Below are 19,277 nucleotides of genomic sequence, written 5' to 3'. Positions count from 1 at the left end.
TGTATATATATATATATATATATATATATATATATATATATATATATATATATATATATATATATATATATATATTATATATATATATATATATATATATATATGTATATATATATGTGTGTATATATACAACCCTTAGATGTTGTCCGAAAGTTTTTTCGATATTTTGTTGACAAAAAGTAAAAATTAAAATGCAAGACCGGAATTTTTTTTTTTTAATAATGATAGACTGCCTGCCCTAACCAAACCCTCAGTCGATGTAGCAGCACTCCCTTGCGGGTCAGGCTATTTGTCAGTCGATGTAGCAGCACTCCCTTGCGAGTCAGGCTATTTGTCAGTCGATGTAGCAGCACTCCCTTGCGAGTCAGGCTATTTGTCAGTCGATGTAGCAGCACTCCCTTGCGAGTCAGGCTATAAGATAGTCGATGTAGCAACACTCCGCGCATGATTTTCAGTAAAAAAAATAAAAATAAAAACATTTTATTAAAAAAAATAAAAATAAAAACATTTTATTAAAAAAAATAAAATAAAAACATTGTTTATATTGTTAAAAACATTCACAATGTTTTTAAAACATTCTGGTCAATTAAATTTGCGTTTTTGTGGTTTTTTTAAAAAACGATTAATTTGTAATTAAATTAATGGTTTTTACTTTCGTCCAACACGGAAATGTTGGACGAAAGTTAAAAGTAATTAAAAGTGACGTATATGTTGGCGTAAGAATCACTTTTTTCCTTCCGCTCTTCCCAAAGCCAACAAACTATAGATCTATATATATATATATATATATATATATATATATATATATATATATATATATGTGTATATGTATATATATATATATATATGCACTATGTGTGTATACGATCTATGTATATATATGTATATATGTATATATATATATATATATATGTATATATATATATATATATATAGATTGTTGCATTTGGGAGTACGGAAGGAAAAAAATGGTTCTTATGCCAACAAATACCTCACTTTTAATTACTTTTGATTTTCGTCTAACATTTGTGTGTTGTCAGAAAGTAAAAACCATTAATTTAAATACAAATTATTCGTTTTTTTAAAAAACCGCAAAAGCGCAAATTTAGTTGACCAGAATGTTTTTAAAAACATTCTGAATGTTTTTAAAACATTCTGAATGTTTTTAAAACATTCTGAATGTTTTTAAAACATTCTGAATGTTTTTAATAATATAAACAATGTTTTTATTTTTATTTTTTTTAATAAAATGTTTTTATTTTTATTTTTTTTAATAAAATGTTTTTATTTTTATTTTTTTTACTGTAAATCATCCACGGAGTGTTGCTACATTGACTATCTTATAGCCTGACTCGAAACAAAGTGTTGCTACATCGACTGACAAATAGCCTGACTCGCAACAGAGTGCTGCCACATCGACTGACAAATAGCTTGATTCGCAACGGAGTGTTGCTACATTGACTATCTTATAGCCTGACTTGCAAGGGAGTGCTGCTACATCGACTGAGGGTTTGGTTGGCGCAGGCAGTCTATCAAGTAACAAAAGAAAATTCCGGTCTTGTATTTTAGTTTTTACTTTTTGTCAACAAAACTTTCTGGCAACCAGTTAGGAGTTATATATATATATATATAAATATATATAGATATGTAAAAGCTATTGAAGAATTATTTAACAACATTTTATTTAAATAATAAATAATAACATTTTTTTGTATAACAATTTAATGAATGCTTTTGAGTTTATTCCGTAAGCGCACGTTCTGAAATGCTCCTTCCGAAAGGAACTGTTTTGCAAGTATTCTTTCGAAATGATTTGTTTTGCAAGTTCCTTTTTGTAAAGGGTTATTACGGAATAAAATTTTTTTTTTTTTTTCGTATAATGCAATACGGAAGATGAATTTGCGCAAGTACCGCTTGAAATAGTTCCGCAATACCAACTTGAAATAGGAAAGATAAAAATGCGAAATTTTTGTAAGTTTTTGTTTACGACAAACAACTCTAATTTAGACTGCCTCCATTTCTACATCATAGTTATTACTATTCTTTCTTAATCATTTTCTGATTTTTGTTGTTGTTGTTAGAGGATAACTTAATTTATCAATAATAAAGTTATCAGAGGATAACTTTGTTATTGATATACACTTTTTTTTAACGTTATTACATTCTACATGTTTTTTTCAACACTATTGTCTTGAGTTTTCTTGAATTACACAAGACAACACAAAAGTTTGGTTTGTCGGACTGAAGAACTAAAGCTTAGAAATATTAAGTCTGACAAAAAGAATGAACTTAATTGAATTTTGTTTTGTCAGCCGAAAAACTGTATATATGGTTCCAATTTTTAGCCGATATTGAATGGTCTCCTTTTTGTGACAGCTTGTGGCTGTATGTTTTGCAATAACTTGTGAATTCTAACCAAAACAAAACTGGATTTATTAATGTTTATAATACCAATAGCAATAACATGAATAGCAGTAACATCAATTTCAATATCAATGTTATTGATGAGTAGCAACGCTATTGCATTTTTTGCTTTGAGTTTTCTTGAATTGTGTAAAGTAACAAATTTTTATGAAAGTTCATTTCTGATTTTGATGTTTATACATACATTTTTGCTAATTCTGAAAATTGCTGCAGTTTTTTCCAGCAGTTGAGGCTATAGGTAGTGTGTTCCAGCTAATCCCACTGATAGAAAAAATACAAATTTAAAAAAATAATAATAATAAAAGTAATATTTACTAACATGTAGAAACTATAATTTACTTTTATTTTGATTTGATTACATTAGATTGTTTGGTAAATGTTATGCATTTTGGTTTTGCTTGATGTTATGCAGGAATAATAAGGGACCCAAGGAATAGGAATCTAGCACTTAATGATTCCTAAATAAAGTTTTTATAAATTAAATTACTTGAAAAAATTTTTTACTTGCTTTACAAAAGTCACAAATCTTTTCATCCAAAACATTCCAGAGAAACAGACAGAGTCATTGTTAGTCATCCAAAACACTCCAAATCACTATATCCAAATCACTATATTACCAGCAAAAATTATTTTAGTGGATTTGCAGTGGATATATATAGGCATTTTTAGCGGTTCATTGGAGTTTGCTGCTCATCTGTTACTTAGTAGATCATTAGCGGCATCCGCTATAAATAACTGTTCTGTAATTTTCCAACATGTTAATAGTGTCTAGTCATCAACTAGCCATTTTTGGTCCACTAAGTAACCGATAAGCAAACCTACAGTGGATTGCTTATAATGTTTATATAGGTCCTCTGAAATTCCACTACAGAATGTTTGCGTGGTTGCTAAAGTTAATTCTCTCTTAAACTCTTCTACAGCTTGTGGTCCCAACAACATTCCTGTCAAAGTCTTACAAAAGTGATCTTCAGAACACTCTTCAATATTCTGTGGTTCCAATAATATTCCTGTCAGTCTTACAAAAGTTATCTCCAGAACACCTTTCAATATTCTGTAAACTATTTAACAATTTTTGGAAGTTTTTAAATGAATCTTATTTTTCTGTTTGCTGAAAAATGGTGTCTGTGGATCTGATTTTCAAAAACTCTGGAGAAACACTCCGTTCAAGTACTTCTTTGGTACCAAAACACTCCATTTTTGGTTTTTATTGTGCCTTAACTGTATTCATATTCTTTATGAAAATCTTATCTTTAAAGTGGCTTTATTTGCTAATGATATAACTAATTAATCTAGTCTTAACAAAAAGTTATCACTTTTTGATTACTTAAAACAGCTGATCTTGAATGTGATCTCCCTTTTATGATAGCTTAGAGCTTTTTATGATAGCTTAGGGTTTGCAGTGGCTGGTGAATTTTAACTCGCTCTATTACTGTTAGTAGTTATTTCAATATTGTTGTTATTGATTGATGAATATTAACCCTTTGTTCTCATATAAAGAAATTTAGTTTGTCAAGAAAAAAAAAGCTTTTCTTTTTTCTTTGTCTGAAGAAGTGTCCAAATAAAATTCTAAAATAAAACAAAAATAAACAAAGCGCCTAAAGTATGGATTTTAAAATAAAGGGAAAAAAAAGAAATTTATTTTTAAATGGCGTAATTATGTAAAAGTTTGTATTCTAAACAAAAAAACTTGTTTTTTTCATATTTAGCTTAAAAAAAATTTAATCAATAAAATCTAAAGTAAAAACCTGAAGCAACAATTTTTATAAAATAATTGTTTTTGTAATTTTAATTTCATTTTTTAAATTAAACCAAATTATAATAAATTATAATTTGGTGTCATTGACTTTGTTGAGGGAACAACTTTTGTTTGATAATATTAGGAATCTGTTAAATGTTCAAGAGACAAGTATATATCAAACCGATTAAAGCATTTTAATTTTTTAAATGCTAACTTTAATCAGGACAGTTTTTTATATATTTTATTATCGTGATTTTATTTTAGTATGTATCAGGCGGAACATTACCTTTGATGGATTTCGGACAGCTAGCTAACAATCAATCTTCTTCGGGTACAAAATTTTGAAAATGATGAGTTGTTTTTATTTAACAAAAAATATGTTATTTTAAAAAAAAGTATTTACAAACTTCACTCATCATTTTTTTTTAAAGTTGATAGTGAAACAAAGACATCAATACCTAGCAAGACTAATGAAGTTCACATTTCAAAAAGAATTTATTCAAATTATCCAGGAAACTTTGATTCTCAAATAATATCAGAAACTTTATCTACAAAGAGTAAGGACATATTTAAAGAAATTTTTTCCAATTATTTTTATTAGTTTTTAATATTTAGTATTTATTTTTTTTGTATACCTTTTCTACACATTATAAAATAAAATGGGATCAAATAAAATAGAGAATAAAGTGAATTAGTTATGACATTAATATGACATAATTATGATTTTTCTTTAACTCTTAATTAATTATTAAAGAAGTTTTTTGTATACATTTTTTTTTGCATCAGAAACTTTATCTTGTTTAAGATATAAAATTTTAATAAAAAATAACAATTTTTTTTATTGGTATTTGAGTTGGTAAATTTTTGGCCGCCAAAAGATTTTTTTTCTTTTTTTGAAAAATGGGCATAAAGTTCTTAGAAGTGAAATTTTTTATCAGTGAATTTAAAACATATTGTTCTATAAAATTTTTTGTCTTATTTTTTACAAAATGAGTTAAAAGTAAAAATAGTGAGCTATAGTGTTGAAATAATTAACTTTATAAATGGCGCTTTTGCTAATTAATTGTCTAACTAAGCAATGAATTTCTATATACATTGATCAAGACAAACAACACAATGTGTTGTTTATCTTAATCAACAGAAATGCTTTTTTTATCAAACTATGTCATAGTTTGCTGTGGTGTTAACAACCATTGAGTTTGGTTGGTAACAATGATAAAAATTAGTTATACACTTAGAAATTTTGTTAATACTGCTGGTAATCATCTTGTGCCATATGTTATTTTTAAATCAAAAAAAATGTTTGTGCAAAGGTTAGTGCTTAAGTGGTCTAGACGATACTGTATACTGCATATATATCTCTATTCAGATAGGTGGAATATAAGCAATTTGTGCAGTGGCTCACTGGCATGTACACTCCCACCATTTAAACAAATATTTTCATAAATTGCTTTTATTTAATTGATATTATTGGTTGTTTTTTTTTAATTGTTATCATTAAATACTTTTTTAAATAAGTGTTCTTTCAGGGTGGCCACGCCTCCTAAAAAATCCTAAAATGTCCTAATATTTGAAAAACATCCTAAAAAGACCCAATTTCTCCTAAAGTATAGATGATTTTCTCAAATACTCCTAAATTCTCCTAATTTATTTTTCCTGAGTATAATGCATAAACTATTATCTGCCAATCAACAATAAAGTTAATGAAATGGTTCAGACTTGGAGTTAGTATTGTTGTATGCTAAGAGAAATTAAGTTACTCAAATGTATATTCAATACTTTTGTTATATTTTAATAATTTAAAAATTTTGTTCTATTAAAATTTAAGTTTTCTTTTCTTATTTCTGTCAAAGTTCTGAACATCAAAATTATTTTTATTAAAATTTTATTTTGATTAAGTTGACCTAAAATAATTTGCTCTTTCAGTATAGAAAATGTCAGTCAAATATAAAGCTAAATTTTAAGAGTGGTTAAAAGACAATAATTATAAAAAAATTGGTTAAGTATTATGATATTATATTAGGTATATTTGATGATTTTTTATTTACGGATATCTTTCTTTTAACTACTCCTTTTTGCCGAAAGTTTTTTTCTAAAATATAATTTTGTAATACATAAAATTGTAAATCATAAAATTGAGAAAGTCACCAGCTGAATTCTAAATTTATAAAATAAATTATTCTGCATTGTTTAACAATATTTTTTGCAAATTGTATTCTGAATTTTTTATATATGACCTAGATGATTGCTGTATGTTTAAAGGTTTTATCTGTTGCAGATCTGGATACAAACACATTGAAAATACATGTTAATGAAAAAAACATATATTTTTGAATGTTATATGTTATATGTGCTTGAAGTTTATGTCTGTTGCAGATCTAGGTACAAATACAATGAAAATACACGTTAACGAATGAAAATATAAACGATGTATGCCTGTGATTGATAAAAGAAATACAAACGGTCATTGAGCCACAAGTTGCGCCAAAAGTGTACACTGTGTACACTTAAGTTATATTTGTTTAATGTTATAAATTTAATATGGTAACATGGATAATATTTAACAGCATTTGTTTTAAAAAGTTTTTATAGCATGCTTTGGCTATTCACAAAATTTAGTTTTTTCACATATTCATTTTATTTATTTATTTATCATGTATGAATAAATTTTATATATTATGAAAAAATGTTATTTAATTTTTTTATCTGTTTATTATAAAAAATGTTGTGTTCTGTTATTTTTTTTAACTTTACACTGCCATAATGTGCCAAAAATGTTAGTGTTTAATACAGGGTACATAAGTTTTTATATTTTCAAAGGATTCTTTTTTTATTCTAATTTCTAGCTCTACTTTTTTCTTATTTCTGTCAGTGGCAATTCTTGGAATTGAAACTATTTTAATTCATATTTTTATTTTATTAAGTTAAACTTAATATTTTTGTATTTTTAAAATAGAAAATGTCAGTCAAATATAAAACTAAATTCCAAGATCATTGGTTAAATGACAATAATTATAAACAATGGGGACAAAAATGTCGCAACAATTTGTATTTGGTAAAATGTAAGGTATGTTTGAAAGTTATATCTGTTGCAGGTCTGGGTACAAAAGCATTGGAAAAACATGCTAATGGTAACAAACATAAACAACATATGCCTGTTTTTGATAAATATGCATTAAAAACTGTTGTAGAACCACCAGCTACCCCAAAAGTGGCACTATGTCCACAGCAAACTTCTATTGTATTTGTTGCAGAGTCACAGTTAGCAAAGAAAGCAGAGATAATGTGGGCAGTTGATGTTGTGCTTTCAAAACATTCTTTTCGATCAAGTGCAAACAAATCTGAATTATTTACTGCAATGTTTAGTGATAGTCAAATAGCTAAACAATTTTCTTGACGGAAAACAAAGTGCACTTATCTGGTGTGCTTTGGAATTGCACCATATTTTAAGAAAATTTTATGTAAGACATTATCAGAGCTTGATAAGTTTGTTTGCCAATTTGATAAATCTTACAATCAAGTGGTCAAGAAGAGCCAGATGGATTTGCATGTTAGGTATTGGGACTCCTCATTAGAGATGGTAAAAACAAGGTATTTCAACTCTGAATTCTTGGGAAAAGCTGCTGCTGTTGATATCATGAAAAATTTCCGTAAATGTATGAGTTGTTTAAAAGAAGATAAAATGCTCCAGGTTTCCATGGATGGTCCAAATGTTAACATGTCTTTCCTCTCTAATTTGAATGCTAAGAGAAGTGAAAGTGAACTCAGTCAGTATCAATTGGATCATGCGGCCTTCACACAATGCACTGTTCATTCAAGAATGGTGCAAATGCTTCAGGATGGAAATTGAACAAATTGCTGTCTTCATTGTATAAGATATTCCATGAGAGCCCTTCCCGTTGTGCTGATTTCGAAAATCTTACTCAAGCTCAGTCTTCAGACTATGCTCTACAGTTCTGTTGCCATTGTTGGATTGAAAATGAGAAAGTAGCAAAGAGAGCGATGCAAATATGGCCCAAGATTATTGTGATTATTGACTTTTGGAAAAATTTACCGAAAAGCAAGCAGCCTGGTCAATGTAAGCCTGGGCAAAATACTAGTTATGAATACCTTTTTTCATGCTATAAAGATGTGTTAGTCCCAATAAAGTTACAATTTTTTAAGGAAACTGCAAAATTGTTAAATTCTTTATTGTTAGTTTTCCAAACCGTAATCCTATGACACCTTTTCTTGTGGAAACACTTGAGAATTTATTAAGAATATTTTTATCAAAATTTATCAAAAAAGAAGTTTTGTCTGAAGCATCTACAACTTTTAAATTATTAAAAGTTGATATCAGTGATGTCAAAAATCAAGTGTTGGTTGCAAATATTGATCTTGGGTTTGGAATAAAATATGAGTTGCAGCAACTAAAATCTAGAAAAAAAGTTACTGATGCACAAATATATAATTTTAAAACAGAAGATCAATAGTTTTTAGTTACAATGTGCAAAAATATGGTTGGAAGAAGTGCGCTAAACTCATGTTTTGCCAGATACTTATTATGTTTATCACCTTTGTACATGGTGGAATCTCATGAGATGTGTGAACTTTATTTTGACAAGTTGTTGCTGAAATTAGTTGCTTATAAAAAGGTATCACCTTCAGCTGCTGATCAAGCCAAATTGCAGTATTCACAATTTTTAACTACTGTTGTGAAAGTGAACAAGGAGAAATTTATTGGGTTCAAAAAAGAAAGTGATAGATTGGATTCTTTTTTGGTTCAATATACAGATGCTTCAAGATTCAAGGACTTAATAAAAATTAACCAATGGTTACTAATATTGTCTCATGGCCAAGCACAAGTAGAGCGTGGATTTAGTATAAACGACCAACTTCTAGATAATAATATGCTAATTGATACTCTTGTTGCACAAAGAATTGTACAAGACCACATGTGCAGTGAAAATATAAAATCCTCCCAATTAGCTATGACAACTAAACTTATGGGACATGTTAAGGATGCACGAAAACTTTACTTTAGCAGTCAAAAAGAGAAGTCCCTGAAGGCCTTAAAAACTTACCGTGATATTAAACCGAAAAATTTTAATAAAGAGATTGCTAGTTATACCTTGAAGGTACCATACTTCAGCTCAGATATGATGCAGATGAGTATGCATTGCAAGCGGAAAAGCAGAAGTCATTGATAGAAATTAAGTCAACAAATTTAGAATCTAATGCGTTAAAGAGAGTTGCCTCTGAAAAGCAGGATTTACTTGAAAAAATTACAGCAGTAAAAAAAGTACTTATTGACAAGAAGGCTGAGATTTAGATTTGGATGTTTAACTTTTTCAATTGATTTATTTTTCTGATTTGATTATTTCTTTATATATATAAAATATAATATAAATATAAAGTATAATATAAAATATAAAGTTTAGTTTTTGAAATTAGCTGTGTATTTTAATGATTTTTGATTATTTAGTTTTTGTTGCTTAGTCATTAAGTAATCTATTTAGTACAATGTTAAGTTTGATAAATTTATAATGCAAGTATAAAATCGATTTGTTTCAAATTAATATTTTTGTATGTGTAGAGATATTAGATTATTTTAAATTTGTTTAGGTCCTAATTTTATCTTAATTATCTTAGCTAGGCATTTTTACAATTTTAAATAAAATGAAAATTTTTTAGTGCCACTTTATTTTTGAAATCCTCCTAAAATCTCCTAAAATTTTTATCCTTTTTTTTTCAAATTTCCCGATAAATCTCCTTAAAAAGCTTTAAAAATCTCCTAAATTATCCTAAATTATCCTAATTTTTTCAGACAAAAAAAGTGTGGCCTCCCTGTCTGTTAATTATCTTGCAGTAGTTAATGTGGTAATGACGTAGTGGTAGAGAGTTTGTTTCATAAGCAAGGAATTCCAAGTTCAATCCCCACCATGTCTCTGGTAGTGCCCAGCACTAACTTATTTTTCCACTCAGCAGCCAGTTCATCAGGCCTGAAGTTCGTCAGGGTTTGTGTTTCAGAGTTATAGAGTTAAGAGAGGATTGTTCCCACAATTAAGTAGCCTCCTTGGCTGTAGCGGCCTTCTCGGCCTAGGGGAGGTGAATTACATGAGAAATAGAGTTTAAAAAACTAAAAACAAACTTATTTGATTTGTATAATGCAGCTCAAAATCCTACACACTATTTAAAAAAACATCTTTTTCCTGTAAAAAATGGTATACTACTTCAATTAACCTTTAACATTTAACTTCATTTTTTTATATAAATATAGATTAGCACTAAAATTAACTGTTTTTATTTTCAGTGCTAATCTATATTTAATAATTAACATAATAATTAACCTCTGATTAAATAATTAACCTCTAATTAAGGTTTCTTTTTCTTTTTTCGATTTTTTTTTCCATTTGTTTTATTTTCATTATAATGTTTCCTAGATTTGGGTCCTAGTCAAATCCAATTTATTTTGATTCCACCTGATTTGATGCCAATGAAGCCATTGCAAGATCCAGAATCTATCCAAATATATAAGAATTACATGGAAGTATAACTTATTTGTAAAAGCTATATATATATATATATATATATATATATATATATATATATATATATATATATATATATATATATATATTATATATATAAACATATATTTTAAGAAATAATTTTTTTAATTTGTTAGCAATTGGAAAAGTACCTATGTATACAAAGAAATATAGAGCTTCTTAAACAAAAAAGGTAAGAAACTATTTTTTTCTGTTTGCTTTTTAAGTTTTATTTATAAAATTGATTGGTTCAAAAAAACTATTAGATATGCAAAGAATTAAAACTGTTGTAAATGTTTTGTAAACTAGAATGCATTATTTACAAAAGACTATATATAATCCGTTAAATCTGTTAATCTAAAAATGAATATATTTATTTTCAGATAAAAATTTATAATAAAAAAATTGAGTTTAAAACAAACAACTCTATCGATCATTTATTTTTTAAAGTTTTGTTAAAATTAAGTTTTGATGTTTTTATCAATCTTAGCATGGTGTTTGACACAATTATTTTTTCAGCCTCAAAAACATTTGAGTCTTTGAAACTTTTTTATTATTATTTGTAGTACTAATTTATTTTTGTAAACTAAACTGAGGTAAATGTTGAATAAATGTACAAAAAAAGTGACTTAATAATTTTGTAATGTTTACACTTTTCAATCTTATGTTTTCAATGTTAAATAAGTGTTTAAATTCAATTTAGCATAAGGCTACTAAAAATTTGCAAAAATTTGAACGTTCAAAACTCGCAAACAAATTCGAATGTTTCTGCAGTTTGAAGTTAAGTATATTCACTAGACATTTTTATTTCATAATCTGATACTGATTTTGGCAATTAAAATTATATAAAATGGTTGGAATTAAAGAAAGCGACAAACGAAAGCTTATTGGAAACTTCTATTTAAATAACATAGACAAAGGAAAATCATTTACAGAGCATCATTTTATGCAAATGAAAATTGCAAGGCGAACAATTTATAATATTATTAAAAGAGTTGATGACAATATTGACCTTAAAAAAAAGTCAGGAAGTAGCAGAAAACCATACAATATGGACATAAGAAAAATTACTTCACTCATTCACAAGGCTGAAAATAAAGTTCGAATCACCCAGAGAAAACTTGCATTAAAATATGGCATTCATAGAAGTTATGTTTATAAAATTTTTAACATGCATGGTCTTAAATATTTCAAAAGAAAGAAAGCACCAGAAAGTTCTGAAATTCAAATAATTAAACAAAAACAGCGACTGTTAAAAATTATCATGGATGACGGTTCCTATTTTACATCGAGCAGCCAAAACACACTAGGAAATGATGACTTTTATAGTCATGATAAAGACAAAACTGAAAATAATATTAGATACAAGTTTAAATCAAAGTTTCAAGCAAAAGTTTAAGTATGGATTGCAATCAGTAGATTTGGTAAATCAAAGCCTTTCTTTGCAATTAAGAATAATGCTATTGATGCAAAAATATATTCTAAAGAATGCATTGAAAAGATTTGTTTCCTTCATCAATTCGCATCACAAAAATATAAAATATATACTTTGGCCTGATAATGCAAACTGTCATTATGCAAAGCTAACAATTGAAACTTATAAGAAGTTTTATATAACCTATGTTTCTAAGGATGATAATCCACCAAATGTACCACAATTAAGGCCCATTAAGACATTTTGGACTCACCTAAAACAGAGAGTCTATTCCAATGATTTCAAAGCAAAAAATCCTAACCACCTGAAAAGGAGAATTCAACTTAAGTTACGAGATTTCAGTCCAGAATACTTTGAAAACCTTCTTTGCTTGCTTAAGACCAAAATTCGCTATGCTGTTGATCATAGGACACTTTCAGTTGTAAGATGATCTATTATTGCTATTTATTTAAAATCGAAATGTAAGTAAAATCTTATTTCTGCTTAGTGACACGTATTGCACCAGCTGGTTATATACTGAAATGATAGCCACTTTGATAGTATATGGAATTGAGATTCTGGTTTGTTTCAAATCCTTTTCTTCCATTCATTCTACCTGCTTTAGTCCATTTTTTTTAAAAGCAATAATAATCAATAATTCCTTATGGCTTCGAAAAACTACCCTATCAGAATGTGCAAGGCTTTTTTCAACAGCAATACAAGATTCTTTATATACAACTGAATGCTTCTGAAGCATGACTTTTGATTCAAAATAGATGAATCAGATTCTTCTCATTCTGTCGTCTAACTGGGATTAAACTGAAGTGAAAAACAAACCCTACAGTAATATCTGAGTTTTTAACTTACTGGTAAAATTTTCTCACACTTTATCCAAAGCGACAGGAAAAAAATTTGAAACTTATGATTATGAAAATCTTCTTGTAGTCTTGAGTCTGTATATAGTATGTGCTATTGGAATTGCTGAAATAAATCAAGATGGAATAACAGACAAATATAAGCTCCTTGGTTCCAAGCAACAACTTTGGCACTTTACAACTTGTGTAAAGTATTGACTTGTCTACACATGATTAACAAAAGATTGATTATCTTTTATTCAAAGATCTTGATTCAACTCAAAATGATCTGAATCAATCTGTTTATATTTTTTTGGAAAGACCTTTACCAACAAACAGAAAATTTTTCTTTTTCATCTCCACAATAATTTTTACTAGTTTTACCAGGTTAAGATACTACTCAAGTGATTATGGGGCAAAATTAGACCAGAAAACTACTCAGTGAAGTCATTTTTTTTTACTCTTTTGAGTAAAGAAAGCCATGAATTTATGGCAATAATAACTTTTATTTAAGATTAAAAATTTGATCCTTTTTTAAAATCTGGCTCGCCAACTGATTTTCGCATTTTTAGTTTTTTCTAAATTCTGCTTTCGATTTTTTTTAACTTTTTATGTCTAACTTTATCACCAATCTTTTTTTCAAGCAAAAATTCTAGTTCATGTTTTGTATTTTAATTCTTTGCATTGATTATCAGTTTATATATTAGGTATATATATATATATATATATATATATATATATATATATATATATATATATATATATATATATATATATATATATATATATATATATATATATATATATATATATATATATATATATATATATATATATATATATATACATACTATATTATATATACTAAATTATATATATATACATATTATATATATATACATATTATATACTATATTATATATATATATATATATATTATATATATATATATATATATATATATATATATATATATATATATATATATATATATATATATATATATACAGTAACATGCAAAAGTTTAGAAACACATACTTTTTTTCAGTTTTTTATGCATAACTTTTCACAAACTTTATCAAATAACCTGAAATTTTTACCGAATGTGCTCTGTATTATAACAATTCAAAATTCATTTCACAAAATTTTTAAAACTCACCGGTCAATTAATTTTTATTGTTTTTTTGAAAAGGTTTCCTTGCAAAAGTTTAGAAACAGCTGAATTTGGATTATTATTTATTTCTATAAAGCTGAAATATTTACTAAAACTTTCAAAATTTACAATTTTTTAATAAAATAGTTTCAATAAAAAAGTTAGTATTTGGTGGCATATCCATTTGCCTTTGAAACAGCATCACAGTGACGAGGCATTTAATCAACTAAATTAATGAGAGCATCCTAAGGAATATTATACCAACATTCTTTAATCAAACCAAATAAATTGTCTTTGTTGGTTGGTTTTCTACCAACTAATTGCCTGTCAATGTACTCCCAAAGATGCTCAATGGAATTGAGATCTGGGCTCTGTGAAGGCCATTCAAGAACGTTGACTTTTTTTAATTGAAAATATTCCTTAACATATCTGGCACAATGCTTTGGGTCATTATCTTGTTGAAAAATCCAATTGCGATTCATTTTGTCCTTTGCATGGGGCAGCATAATGTTCGTCATTATGTCTAAATAAACTCTCTGGTCCATAATACCTTCTATGCGATGAATGGGACCCAGGTTGTCTCGACTAAAACACCCCCAAACCATAACATTTCCTCCTCCATGTTTAACAGTAGGTAACTGATATTTTGGATTGAATCTGTCTCCTATTGGACGTATGACATATCTAGTTCCGTCCCTACTGAATAGCATAAACTTTGATATATCGGAGAAAAGGACTTTTGACCAATCATTAACTGTCCAACTGAGATGATCTCTCGCAAATTTTATTCTGGTTCTTAAATTTCTCGCAGATATAAGAGGTTTCTTAACTGGACGGCGACCATACAGATTATTTTGTCGTAATCGACGTTTAGTTGTATCAACGCTACAGTTTGTGCCATGAAACTGATGCATAATTGAATTAAGTTCGACAGCAGTCATGCGAGGATTATTCTTGCAAAACCTTACTAATAATCTATCAGCCTTTTCAGTTGTAACTTTAGGTCTTCCAGAGCGAAGCTTGCTTTCAATAGTTTTGCGCAAATAATTTTTCAAATAGTTTTTGCAAATAATTTCTCAATTAGTTATACTTTATTGCTTTTGAAATATCTCAAGTTAATTCAAATAATAAATTTCAGAAAAAATTTGACCTTTTATAATGCTTTTGTTTACAAAAACTTGATATAATTGCGGGTTATTATACTGTTTCTAAACTTTTGCACGGAAGCCTTTTCAGGTTGTTTGAGAAAGTTTGTGTAAAGTTATGCGTTAAAAACTGAAAAAAAGTATGTGTTTCTAAACTTTTGTACGCTACTGTGTATATATATAATAAATATATTATATAATATAATAGTTATATATAATATATTAAACCTCGTTTGTAAAGACCAACTAAATCACTGCTAATAAAATCAGTTTGTGTTTGGATTTCCATTTAAATTTTTTGTTTTTTTTTCTCATATCTGAGTTATCGATAATCGCAAAACTTTTTTTTTGATGTCGAGTGACAATCATCATAATATAATGTATTTATGAAGTGATAATCTAAAAAATATTCGTGACTGCATATCGCAAAATTTAAAAAGAATCCCTTTCCTTTTCATAATAAAACTTGATATTAATTTTAAAGGTGAATTTTATAAAATGTGAAGGCAACATAAAATATTGGTTTTGGAAGCATTGCACTGTTGAAATTAAGGTAGGTAAAAAAAAAAAATTTCATCAATGCATCTGTTCTTTTATAACCATAACACTAATAAGTGCGATCCAGGCTCCCATTTTATTAAAAAATTAGGCATATGAGAAAAATGATGTTTAATGATTATGGACGTTTTTGAGTATGGCTCATTTAAATCCAAATATTGAAAGAAATGTTTTCAAATATGTTCTGAAAGATGCTAGTTTCGTGTATTAAATATGTTTTGCAAGATACATTAAAGGCGTTTAATAAAGTTATTGCAAAATAATTGGGAAGGGCGTCCGACCCACTAGCCACGGCACTGGCTGTAAGAATTAAGTTAAAATATCAAATTACAAATAAGTTTTAGCATAATTAGCATAATTTGTTCAAAATTAAAAATTTTAATTAAACTAATCAAACTTTTTCTTTTTTTTAGAGAAGATTTGCAAAATATGGCCGACTTCATTTCAGCTCAAAAAACCAGGGTTAGACTTTTTTCTTTGTTTAACTTGCTTTTTAAGAGTAAAGCGGGGCATCAAGAAGGTATAATAAAGCTATATTATAACTCTTTAGGGGCATATAGGGACTTTTAAGAAACAAATGCGGATAAACTATTCATAAGTAACGCAATTTTTTTATAAATTTCTTAAAGTTCATATAAAAAAAATTAAAAAAAAAACAATTTCTAGACATAAGCTACGGCAACCAAAGTAACAAAACTCTAGAGTAACAAATTCATATTTTGCAAGTGGGTGTGGGTGAGTGGGTGGGGAAAAACGGAACAGTTAAAGAGTAGCAGTTATTTGATTGTAGAGCTTTAAAAACGAAAAAATGCAAATTATCTACCTTTTAAACATGTTCAGACATTACAAACAAACTTAAGAAAGTATTCTAAAAAATAAGTAGGAAAAACTGGTATCTGTAATAAATTGGTCAATATTAATTTTAAGATTAATTAAAATTATCATTTAAAATATTAAGGATCACATAATCACACAAAAAATGTTCTGAAACTATTAAACAACAATTTGGTTTTGTCCAAAATATACGGATATTAGACCTAAACCCATCATCTTTGTTTCTGGCATCACTCCACCACAAACCACATACAAAACATTTACTATTTTCTGGTAAAATAAGAACTTACTAATGCATTTTGGCACTTTTAATGCATTTTTGGTACTTCTAAAGTTTTTTTTTTTTTTTACAATAAAAAAATACAATAATTTAAAAAAGTTTATCAAAAAGTATTTTGTAAAAAAATTAATTTAGCTAGGATATTAGGCTTCAGGCATAAATGTCCCACTTTTCCTTCACTGTCCCTATATGCTCCGCTCTACCCTATTACTTACATTTTTTATTTTATTTTAGCAACATTTGTTGGATATGCACAAGATGATAAAACCATTGTTAGAAAATGAACGTGCTAAATTCGCTAGAATGTTTTTAATGGATCCTAATGTGCGATGATTAAATCCTTCTTTCTTTACTTTCGAAAATGCGAAATTTCAAAATAAAAAAAATCCAAAATTCAAAAATTCGACAAAGGATATTTTTAATAAACAAATGTTAGTTTTAATAAACTGTAAATAATGCACTTAAGATGAAATGCATGATAAATTTTGTACATTGTGTAAAAGTGAATACCCAAAAAAACAACCTCAAATTGTTTATTTCCTGATCTTTGCTATATCACTTTAGTAACTATTAAACTATATCAGTTAAGATATAAGTTAAAAAATGACTGCGCAGTTGTCCAAAAAGGGGTCTTAACCTCTTCGGAAATGACCCAAAAAATCCCTTGGAAGGGTGATTCTATAGGTAATAGGAATCACTTTAAAGAAAAATTAAAATCTTTTTATTACTTCTGCAGGAGAAAATTGCATTTAAAGTTTCCGCCAAAATACACCAAAAACCTTTATTTTCTAAAAGTGTTTGCACAGCCAAAAGTTCAAAAAAACAATTTATTCATTTTGCCTTAAATTTTGCAACTATCACAGACTAATATCCGTTAGATTCAAAATTATGCTTTAATAAAGAATATTCGTATATTCACTCCAATACTAGTGTATCAATATACAATAAAGTATATCAAATTTCTTTTGATTTTTTAGTAGGATAAAAAATCAAAAGAAATTGATAATAAAATTTTATTCTTAAGCACGGCATTATTTAAAACTTTTTTAAAAAAGATGTGCATATATTTCTAAATATATATACACTGAATTACAAAGTAGCTTAAACCAATACAAATTTAAAACTGTATATATTCTTTTGATATGGAGGCTGAAGATCTTCTGACAAAAATAAGTAATTACACACACGAAAATATACTTTGACTGAGATTTTTCTCCTGAGAGTTTTTAATCCACAACAATTTAATTTCAAATGTGTTTGCTGATAAGATCAATTTAGTATGAGAAGGTTACCTTTTAAACCTTTGCCAGTGGATCTTAAATTTGGCATGCATCGACAGAGTGGTTTGCTCACTGAAAACTCCGAGCCCAGTTTCACTTTTTTCAGCAAATTCTTTGATGTGATGAAAAATTGCATGTGCTTCGGGAGAAACTGAAATTCCAAGAGATAGGTAAGAATATTTGAAATATTTTGACAGAATCTTGCCTCCAAGATCTTTCCAAAACAATTTCAGAACAATATCAGATTAAAGCTTTTTTTTTATTTTTTTTTATTTTTAGGTGCCCCAAGAAGTCCAAACGGTCTTGTCACAGAGCACCGCGGAAGTGCATTTAACCGGGAAGTTCACGCCTCCTTCCTTACCGTGACGCCAAAATTTGTCCAGAGCTCGTTTCGAACCTGGATTTCCTGCTTATAAAGCAAGCACTCTAACCACTGCGCCACGGCCGCACAAGGCTTTCTGAAGCAATCAATAAAAGGCATTGCTTGCAATGCACAATGCTTTTGGCCAAGACTCTGAAAAATGTCAACATTCTTTAACAGTTTGTTGCATTCGTTTCCATTGAACTGTCTCTCACGATATGCTTGTATTTGATGTTGCAAGAGGTTCGGCCATTCTTGTGGTTGATCTCATATTTCAAGGAGTTGCTTGAAAATATGGTTGAAGATTCCAAGAAAAAGATGGAGTTACATTGGAGGATTACGTCAAGAATAACCTCAGATTGCCTGTAGGGGTTAATTAACGGAGGATGGACAACATTTGAATAATTCTTAGCTGATTGCAGTTTTCCGCCTGAAGAGAGGAATCCAGTATAGATGTTGTATAAAGAACTAAATGTTCTTAATTGGCCAGAGATTGTAAGGTTGTCAGACTCAACATCACACCAACAACATGGGTGTTTGCTAGAGTGAGGCTGGATACCATATAAAATGTTGGCTATTTTTATGTCACATGAAATTATGTAAGAAACATATTCAATTTGTATGAGACTTTATATTGTCCTAAGATGTTTCAGGAATACCTTCTGCTGCAGCAACAATCAGCTGTTTTTTTACACCACCATCCTGG

General features: G+C 28.0%; 1 protein-coding gene across 2 annotated transcripts in view; it reads left to right on the top strand.

The window, feature by feature from the left end:
- Positions 1-17,459, top strand: part of LOC100197975 (mitogen-activated protein kinase kinase kinase 7) — a 50,409-nt gene extending 32,950 nt beyond the window's left edge. For both annotated transcript variants that reach the window (XM_065793087.1, XM_065793088.1), the window contains 6 exons: positions 4,427-4,493; positions 4,594-4,719; positions 10,585-10,691; positions 10,830-10,885; positions 16,230-16,278; positions 17,165-17,459. In XM_065793087.1, coding sequence (XP_065649159.1) covers positions 4,427-4,493; positions 4,594-4,719; positions 10,585-10,691; positions 10,830-10,885; positions 16,230-16,278; positions 17,165-17,263 — 504 coding nt within the window. In that variant the 3' untranslated portion in view covers positions 17,264-17,459. The remainder of the gene's footprint in view (positions 1-4,426; positions 4,494-4,593; positions 4,720-10,584; positions 10,692-10,829; positions 10,886-16,229; positions 16,279-17,164) is intronic.
- The last annotated feature ends 1,818 nt before the right edge of the window (positions 17,460-19,277 follow it).

The sequence above is a fragment of the Hydra vulgaris genome, chromosome 03 (genome assembly GCF_038396675.1).
Source record: "Hydra vulgaris chromosome 03, alternate assembly HydraT2T_AEP".
Classification (NCBI taxonomy): Eukaryota; Metazoa; Cnidaria; class Hydrozoa; order Anthoathecata; family Hydridae; genus Hydra; species Hydra vulgaris.
Note: the sequence above shows the minus strand (reverse complement) of the source record. Positions and strands in the feature narration are given on the sequence as shown.